The sequence below is a fragment of the Chlamydotis macqueenii genome, chromosome 19 (assembly GCF_036417535.1).
Source record: "Chlamydotis macqueenii isolate bChlMac1 chromosome 19, bChlMac1.mat, whole genome shotgun sequence".
NCBI classification, from domain to species: domain Eukaryota; kingdom Metazoa; phylum Chordata; class Aves; order Otidiformes; family Otididae; genus Chlamydotis; species Chlamydotis macqueenii.
Window position 1 is genome coordinate 324192 of NC_141574.1, and position 9750 is coordinate 333941.

Sequence of the window (9750 nt, forward strand, 5' to 3'; positions counted from 1 at the left end):
ATGAAACCTTTTTTTTTTTCCCCGTGAAAAAGTGCCCAAACATCAAGAGGACGCGGGGAGGGCTGACCCAAAGCCTTGGCTGCAGCTCACCGTGCCTGTGCTGAGGGCACTGGAAATATTATGTCATTACCTGGTAATTGTACCAGCCAAAAACCTCAGCAGTATCGTAAAATAACTGCTCCTGATGAGGTGCGGTATGACTTACTAGTCACGCAGTTGTGCAGACGCAGCTTCTCTCTCCATAAGGTCAGCGAAAGCTTGCTACAATACGTGACAAAGCATGGAAGTAGATTCAGATTTGAAATAAGGAAGACATTTTTTACACTGAGGATGGTGGAGCACTGGCCCAGGTTGCCCAGAGAGGTGGTGGACGCCCCAACCCCGGAAACGTTCAAGGCCAGGTTGGCCGGGGCTCTGAGCAACCTGATGTGGCTGGAGATGTCCCTGCTCCTGGCAGGGGGGTTGGACTGGGTAGGTTTTAGTAGTCCCTTCCCACCCTAACTATTCAATAATTCTGTGTGATTCTATGAAGTTCTGGAATTGTTCTTTACCCTCAGGCAAAGAGGGTGTGCAGTGCAACAGCTTTTCAGCACTTCATAGGGGATTAAGGCCACTGCTCAAATCAGCTACTGATCAGTGTCAGAAAACACGTTAAAATAAACCCAGCCTTAGAGAAAGAGCTAAATGAAATTTAAGCTCTCATTTTAAAACTAAGTCCCTCAAAAAAAGAACTGTAGCACCGTGCTATACAAGACAAAGATGCTCATGATCAAAAGCCATTTTCCCTACCACTATTGCAATAAGCACACCTATTCTACGTATCAGCAGTGCCTTTAAAAGTGAATATTGGTAATTTCTTACTCAAATTGTTAAACATATTCCACATCTTGTCTGTCATCAGTATCTTGCAGCCAGCAAACTGGTATTTATCAGAATATACAACTGCATTTTTATTAAAACACACAGACAGATTTGTTCATAATGTCAAAATGAAGACACTGGTTCCTACATAACCCAAACAGAAGATGCAATTCTGCAAACACAGCTTCAGTCTAGCCCAGGAATAAGCAAAACAGGATGCAGATACTCTTCAGCAGTTTCTCACAAAACTTCAGAACCAGTAACAGTGCTCTGTTGCAAATGAGTCACACAGACCTAGGATCCATTTCCAAACTGGATTAAGTATGGCAGAGCAGGAAGACAACCCTGTACAGGAACACTCGCTCAAAGAAGGATCAGAATTGCAAAGGAGAAGCCATTCCTGCATTACTGGAATTCTGACAGAACAGTGGACTAAGAGCAGAGAGTACACTGCACTGAGAACACAGACAGTAGATGAGGAGGTGGAAAACGTCAGGAGCTTGGCCTTTTTGTGTCACAGGCTAAGGAATAACGCCTGCAGACCTGTTGCATCAAGGCTGTATAGACAGACATGTACCTGTATTAGAATCTTTTATGACTTTGCTTATTCTGTTTTGAGGCTTAAATATGAAACAGTTTTAGAGACATGTAAAGAATTAGTTATTTCAATATTATTTTATAGAAGCAAAAAAGCAGGAGCAGCAAGGCTTTACTTTCACATACAACACAAGCAGGTTTGGTTTGTTTTCAAAGTGACCAGGGAAGTCTTTGATAGCTGCATTTATCAAGCCTAACAGTAAGCTTTGTGTGTTTTCTGCCTCTGAATCTTCTGGAAGCCCGACAAACGTATTAGGGATGATCTGAACACAGAACTCAGTATTTCCAAGGAGTAACGCAGAACTGTCCAACAGCAACACAAACAGAGGCTATTTTTGAACTATTGTTCAGAAACACAAGGCATTTACTGCAAGAGCACGCTCTTCAGCTTCTACAAGAAGCATTCAGGAATCCTCTACTGGTATTTCAGTAGACTTTCTTGCATGTAAACATCCATCCTCACCCAGAAGGAAACTTAAAAAAATATTTTTCTCCCTTCCCCTTTGCCGCTACCTTCATTCTTCTGTTCTTCAGCATGGACACGGGTGTCAGCCCCAGCTTGTGAGTAGTCTGTTGCTATTCAGCTTTTTGAAACAGTCTGTAATTTACTGCCATTTTTATCTTCTTTAGCTTTGTTTTTTTCCTTAAAATTTTCCTTTTTAGTTTTCCTACAAGAAACAGAGTGGAGACCAAGACACCTGAATATCATATATAAAAAAAAAGATGAAGTCTATAGCAGTGACACAGTCATTTTACATCACATTAGCAGCACTGAACAGAAATCCTTCGGTAGCAACACTCTGAAGCGTGGGTAATGATGTTTTTTATGACCACTTCTACCATACCAAACCGCTACACACCAGTCTTCTGTGATCTCTAGCCATTACAGCTTAAGATCTGCTTCTTGTAGTAACACTTTAAAAATCAAAGCCAACCCCTTTGCCAGAAGCAGATAGGTTCTGTCAAACAATAGCTACTCTGAAGTCTGGCTTTATGGCACCATGCAAGGCATCAATCCAATTTCCAGCAGACAGATATTGACGCTAAAACTTCATCATCACTAAAATCACTACGACTGGGTGGTCCATCCAAATAAGTCATCGCTTATTTTGGAGGAAGCTTGCTGGGCCTTTTCTGGATAAACAGCATCTCTTACCTCCTCTTGAAAAAAATCTACTTACATTTTTCTTTTGCCTTTTTTTAAGAAGCACTGAGGGGTAGTACAAATGGATTCTCTTGTCAACGGTTTCTTAATGAATTTCTTCTTCTGTTTGCTGAGAACAACATTTAGCGAAGAAGGATTAAATTACTTTAAAGGGCAAAAATTAATATCAAAATGAAAATAAAACAGATAAAGAACATCTTTACTGGTTGTTAGGGATTTATGAGTCTGAATATATTTTCACTGTTGTTTATTCCAAGATTAGTTCATACATCCCCCTACACCAATTTTTCTAAAGGTCACTCAAAAGACTAAAGGAGTTTCTTTCATGTACCAGAAGCCCAAGTCATGAGTACGGGACTAGGAAATCTAAAGCAGATTTCAGGGAGCTCATCAGGAAAAAAGACCCCAGGAAAACCGTACATCAAGAATTCTTTTTGTTTACACTTCTGATTAAAAAAAACTGCCACCCCTACCCTGTCTAAAATTCCTTTTGCAGCTAAACTGTAACTATATTGCAAATAACTGGATCTTTTGTAACCTTATACACCCAGCACCACTCAGGCAGGCTTTTAAAATGGGAAACAAAGTGGTAAACTCTTCAAATGAACATACCTTTGCAGTTTAGGAAAGTGTTTTATGTAGTCTGGCACAGGACAGCCAGCTCGCTGGATAACACTGGCTATACTGGAAAAGAGAGGAGGGAAGAGATTAACGCGGACCGTAAGTGCTCAGACAACAGACAAGCTGCTTCTGTGGAAAACAGCAACCCCTAACAATTGGCTGTTTTGTTGCATTTTTTTTAAAGCAAGAAACAAATACAGAAAAGAAAGGAAGAAACAAAGACACAAAAGGCTTAACTGAAACTAATGATTCCACGTGGACAGTTTAAACAAATTGAACCTCTAGGTGAGTACAGTCTTCAAGGAGATGAAGATAAAGCAATAAGCCAAAACAGAGAATCGTAACAAGTAATTTTGGACACAAGCAAGTTACAGAACTGGATTAAAAACCTAAAGTACAGCACGAGGCAGTCATACTTTCTACATTGCAAATGATTCAGGAAAACCAGAACAAGAGCATAGTTATCTGTAGACTGCTGAACCTGTCCTTTAGCGAGGCTCAAGTCAGAATAACCGAGTTTCACTGAACGGTGCTACCAAGTAATCCATCACACCACCATTACCAGCAACGTGACTGAAAAGCGAAAGGATGCTACTTTCTCGCTTGCTGCATTAGTGAAAGGCTTCAAAAAGAAATCTTCAAATTGAAGTGTTCTCAGCCCTTCCCATACTGCGGCACCACCTTGCAGTTCCACCATCGCAACAGGGAGTTCTCTCTCTCTATTTGCAAAAGCCTTTTACAGCTGCGTGGAGCTCCCAGAGCATGGTAATACTGTGCTTACAAGGTGTGTGGTACCAGACTCAACCACACGGTTCAGCAGAGCACTACACAAAACACAAAACCCATTTTTGCTACATCATCTTTCCAACTCACCTCCGTAATAAAGGTTTATCATCTTCTGTAAAGAAAGTGACTGCTTTTCCCGTGTGCCCTGCTCTTCCAGTACGACCTGTCAAACACAAATTTTGCAGAGTAGAAATTTAGAAATTTTACTTCAAACATCTCCCTTTCTTCTATTCCTCTTCACAGCCCCCCCTCCAGATGTGTGTTAGTATATTAAGCATACTATGAAGCAGCTAATCCCCAAAGATTGTTCCTATTGAATGAAGGCACAGGTGTGTCTGAAGCATCTAATTTAAGGTTCATAGGACTCTGACAAAGAGTCAGTATACCTGGGCTCAACTTTCAGTAAAGAACTGGCTCAACTGATGTAGAAGTTAGTGCTGCAGCAACAGAGGAGGTCTGGTTTCGGGATTTTTGCTCATGCACAAGAACATCTACGTTAAAGATCTAGGAAATTTTAAAAAGGACAATTACTCACCTATCCTGTGAATGTATTCCACCGCACTCGTTGGCAAATCGTAATTAATGACCATATTCACTCCTTTGAAGTCAATCCCACGAGCTAGTAAGGCTGAGCAGATGAGCACCCAGATCTTCCCAGCTCTGAAACTGTGTACTACGTTATCTCTCTAGAAAAAGAAAGGAAAAGTACTTGGAAATAGTCTAATTAGCAAGTTGAGAAAGGATGTTAACTTGTTTCCTGAAAGCTGCTGTGACACTAACAAATAAAACTAAACCTCTAAACAAAAACCTGCAGTAATTTACTGTCAGTTACCTGAGGTTACATTATAAAGAAAGGTAAACACAAGAGTGTTGTAAAGTGTTTATTGAAAAGAAATTGTACCCTCCTACCTGCTGCTGAGTTTTATCTGCATGAATGACATCCACGTTGATGCCCTCGTAAATAAGTTCATGGAACAGCTCTTTAGCCCTCTCAATAGACTGTACGAAAACGAGAACCGGAGGAGTAAAACCCTGCAAAAGAATAACCTTGTCTAAGGTCCAAGGCCTTTCCCTACCATTATTGGTTACAGACACCGAGCTACCATGAGACTTAACCAGCCCCAGTATTCTCCATCTCAGAGGATTTTTTGTTTTGACAAGCCAAATTTTTGGGAGTCACAACTAAGCAAGTTCAGCGCTGCTGTCTTGGATGGAATGGTTCCTAATTTAAGCATCAGGCTGCATTTCAAGCCACAGAAACGAACAGATTTTTATTCCACCCAATGTGAAGAACCCACTCAGGCTGCCAAGCAAAATTAGAAAGACTGCTAATATAAAGTGCTCCTAAGCAAGACTCAAATAAATAACCAAGAAAGGGGAACGTTTTCATAGGCAGGGTGCTTACTCTTCCTCTTGTACAGCAGTTTGGACAACGGTTTAACATGCATCACAGAGAAGTCTGCCCTAGGAAATTATGAGCCTGTGACAGAGCACACAGCGCAGTACCAAGCAGAACGTACTCAGTCTCTCCGAAGTACCTTTTTAACAAGCTCTCTCATTGCTGTTAGTTTTCCTGTCTCAGATCCAACAAACAACAGCTCTTGTTCTACTGTCTCTGCTGCAGAGTTTCTGAAACCAGAAATCCAACAGAAGCGTGCTACAGTTAGAGTTTTATTTATAAACGCTAAAACCCATAAAATACTACCTGGTGAACAAGAAAAACTGCACGACAAACTTATTTCACCAGTACATGCTTTTAAGATTGATGTTTATTTGATTACAAAGTAATGGGTAAAGGAAAACAACACTTGCACCAATATGTGAGAAAGATCTGCATGCCTACACAAGTTTCTCTGGAGACAGCCTGCAGTACTAAGACTAACAACAGAGACACACAATCAAGCAGACTGATGATGCAAAGAAAGCAAATAATTTGCCCAGGAAAGCAAAAAACCATGAGAAAGTCAGAGTACAACTGCACGCCTACCTTGCTCCAACAGATACCAGAACGACGCTGTCCAGGTTGAGTTTGCACCACTCCTCTACATCACGCGCAAAGGTTGCGCTGAACAAGGCTCTTCTCACCACGTGGGATGTGCATGCCAGGAAGATGGAGGCCAGCTGATCCCGGAACCCCAACTTCCCGTCTTCAAACAGTTTGTCTGACTCATCCACCACCAGCCACTCCACACTGGAACAGAGAGGATTTCTTTTCAGTAAAAGCCACTTGTGGAGAAGGTAAAAGCTCCATCAGACCATCACAGATGCAAGGACTACGCATGCGTCCACTTTTCAGTGGCAAAGCTAGCAGCAAAGCCAGAGCTGATAAAGACTCTCAGTACCTGGTCAAGTCTATTGCTGGAGGATCTTGTTTCAGCAAATAAATGAGTCTGTTCGGAGTAGTAACTAGTATATCTATGGAAAGAAAAAAAAAATAAGAAAAAAGGCAAAACATTAAAAAAGACCCAAAATAAACCAGACTAACAGAGCCCCGAGAAACACAAGTTCCAATCCAATCTACCAGAGGTACAATTTAACAGGGTCCACTGTCACCCCCACATCCTATTTCTTCCACGCCAGCTACTGCTTTAGTGTTGAGCAACAGATTGCACGTCTTGAGTGGTACTAACTGATCTCTTTAAAACCACACAGGCCAGAAGAGAAAGGTCAGTGACGTTTTTTAAATTTTCCGAAGCGCTTCAGTAGTTAAAACAATTACCAAATTTCCTAGAAGACTTGGGCCCAAACTTCTTTGCCGCTTCAGCTGCCTTGTGGATCATATGTATCCTGAAGCCCGTCCCCTCAGCCAACTTCACCAGCTCCCGATGCGTCTGAAAAGGCAGCACCAGAGAGCGAATTTTCAAACTGAGCTCATTAGCTTTTCTAACCAGAAAACCTGCAGACAATCCCTAAGTTACAGCTTCAAACACCACCCGGACTTCAGTGTTAACAGAAAGCTGTCCAGTGTTCTCGGCATCAAAACGCAGCTTTCTAACATGCACTACTCAATTGAAAGTTCTCCCAGGTCAGACTATTTTGGCTCTAACGATGGAGCTCCCATAAGCTCCCACTTGAATAAAAAAGGAACTCTGCCCAAAGCTGTCATTTTTATTTCAGTTTCATAACCCAGCTTCAAAACTTCTTCATCAGAATTCTGCATTTGGGACGGATAAATCTCTTGTAGCAACCTCAAACATGCAGGCAGGTATTAAGAGCATCTAAGCATTAGGCAGTTTTAAAATATCAAAGAATCCTGAACCTCCAATCTAATCGATTCGACTGAGGTGCTAGAAAAGTCGCTATTTCACAGAAAACTTAAAATAAATGTTTAAATTAGCTTTTTCTGATATCTGAGTACAATAAAGAAAAAATATTTACTAAGCTGCTATTTAACCTATTCAGAATAAAAACTGTGAGGCATTTCAATACGACAACAACCCCTTTCCCCTCAACACACACCTGGCTAGCAAGTTCTCGGGTAGGGGATATGATCAGAGCTCTGAATCCTTTGTTCCTGGGTTGCTTCAGATGTGCTAAGAGAGGAATACAGAACGCCAGCGTTTTTCCAGAGCCAGTAGGAGCTGAAGCTAGAAGTTCCCGACCCTGTAAGAAAAACAAGAAGGGTGTTATATTTTACTAGAAAAAAAGGAAAAATAAAGAAGAAAATCACGTTCACGTAAATATGAATGCTAAAAACTAACCCCAAATACACAATATTGTAATGGCTAAGTTTTGAACTCTGAAGCAGCTGATACATCTCTAGAGCTGTGCAACTAACCACTGTGTGACCCTAAAGAGAGGCCGCTCTCCAAATTTCGCCATATCCCCTGTAATAAAACGCAGTACAGGAAAACCCACATGAAGCATGACGGGAATAGCCTGCATCTGGATCGGTGTTGGGACCTGGAAGCCAGCAGCCTGGATGTTCTCCATGATTTTCGGGTGGATTTTGTACTCCTTTTGAAGTTGATCAAATGTGGCAACCGGGTCAGGAAGATCTGTCCCTTGAACACTAATCTTGTGATGATTTCTGAAGCGGTTTATCTAAAAAAAAAACAAAACAAAACAAAAAAAAAAAAACCACAAAACCACAACTCTTTATTTCTCTCTTTGGCAGCATAAAACTAAACAAACTCATCTTCTGGTTATTCTCCCCACGCTCAGTCACCCTCCTCCCAAGAGAAATGACCATAAATGAACCTCAATTTTCAAATTAAACGCCCACAAGCAATCTGTTGCTACGTTAGAATTTTTTGGTCCCACCTTTTCTCTTCTCAAGCATTCAAGTTTTTCTGCAGTAGGCTTTTTGTCTTTGGCATCTTCAAGTTTTGCTTCCAGAGAGGACATCCACTTTATTCCATTACTTTCTGACAACTCTGGCATTGAAGCTGCTTCTGGAACGTTCAAAAATTTGAAATTTCCATCAGTAAAATGCAGACAAAAATCATTTGGTAAAAAACACAAGCATAAAACCTTTTTTCTCTCATTCTTACTAAAGTCAACGAAGACTCCAGAAGGACGGCAACCACATCCCCATGCCCTAACACCACATCTTATCACAGAATGGTTTGGGTGGGAAAGGACCGTTAAAGCCCACCCAGCCCAACCCCCCTGCCAGGAGCAGGGACATCTCCAACCAGATCAGGCTGCTCAGAGCCCTGGCCAACCTGGCCTGGAACGTTTCCAGGGATGGGGCGTCCACCGCCTCTCTGGGCAACCTGGGCCACTGTTCAACTGCCCTCAGTGTAAAAAGTTTTTTTCCCAATATCCAATCTAAATCTTCCTCCCTCTGTTTTAAAACCATCACCCCTTGTCCCGTTACAACAGGCCCAATTATTCTATCAGCGCTGGCACAGGCCAGACAAAGAACCCAGAAGCCTCTTTTATTCTGGTAAAATGACAGACAGTTCCTGCAGGTTTCAAGTAAACCAAAACGAGTAAGGTGGATGAACTTCATCAGGGTACTCTGCCACAGATACATGGATTATATATAAAATACCTCGACACTTTTTCTTTTTTCTTTTCCCTTCACTGCCTTCTGCCGGTCTTTTTCTCTTTCCTGCCACCTCTCCGCCGTTTTTCCCTCCATCCTTCTGCTGCTCGCCATCCTTTCCCTTCTCTCCGAGCCCCTGAGGGGCTCGCTCCTTGCACCCGAAGAAGTCGAGGCTCTCCAGGGAGACGCTGCCGCCGCTCCCCTTTATCACCTGCGGGGGAGAGAGCAGGGAAAATTGTGAGACGGCCTGGCCAGAGCCCAGCGCCTCCCCAGCCGCTACCGCGGGTAGGCCTGGGGTCCTGCCGCGAGGAAGGGAAGGGGCCTGGGGGCCAACATCGCCCAAGCGACGGGGACAGGGCCTGCCCCAGCCTCTCCTCGGTGGCACCGCACCCCGAATCGCCGCGCATCTTGCCCGAAGCGCCTCACGTCAAAGCGAGCACCGGCACCCAACCGCCGAAACAGCTCCTGCGCCTCCATGCCGCCTCCTACCCAACGCGCCGCGCGGCGCCCCCGGAAGTAACGAGCACTTCCGGGAGCGGGGAGGCGCATGCGCCTGGCTGCATATCCTAGCAACCACCTCGCGGGAGGGCTGTCATGGCGCGGCGTTGCCATGGCAACCGCGCGGTTTAAGCTTCACGTGGTTGCATTTTGCTGTAGGCCGCACCAGGCCCCGGGCAGCGGGAGAAGCCGTTCCGAGGGCGGAAAATAGCGATCCTTTTCCCGCTGC

The 9750-nt window shown here is 43.3% G+C and overlaps 1 protein-coding gene across 1 annotated transcript; it reads right to left on the bottom strand.

Moving 5' to 3' along the window:
- Nucleotides 1-925: 925 nt before the first annotated feature.
- DDX52 (DExD-box helicase 52) lies at nucleotides 926-9518 on the bottom strand. The gene is made up of 15 exons (XM_086763308.1): nucleotides 9414-9518; nucleotides 9030-9234; nucleotides 8294-8424; nucleotides 7889-8074; nucleotides 7490-7633; nucleotides 6750-6861; nucleotides 6373-6445; nucleotides 6018-6221; nucleotides 5569-5659; nucleotides 4940-5062; nucleotides 4566-4716; nucleotides 4118-4193; nucleotides 3236-3307; nucleotides 2640-2732; nucleotides 926-2126 (listed from the first exon to the last, which is right to left on the bottom strand). The coding sequence occupies exons 1-15, from the start codon at nucleotides 9498-9500 to the stop codon at nucleotides 2039-2041; spliced, it is 1836 nt and encodes a 611-aa protein (XP_086619434.1). The 5' UTR covers nucleotides 9501-9518; the 3' UTR covers nucleotides 926-2038.
- Nucleotides 9519-9750: the final 232 nt, after the last annotated feature.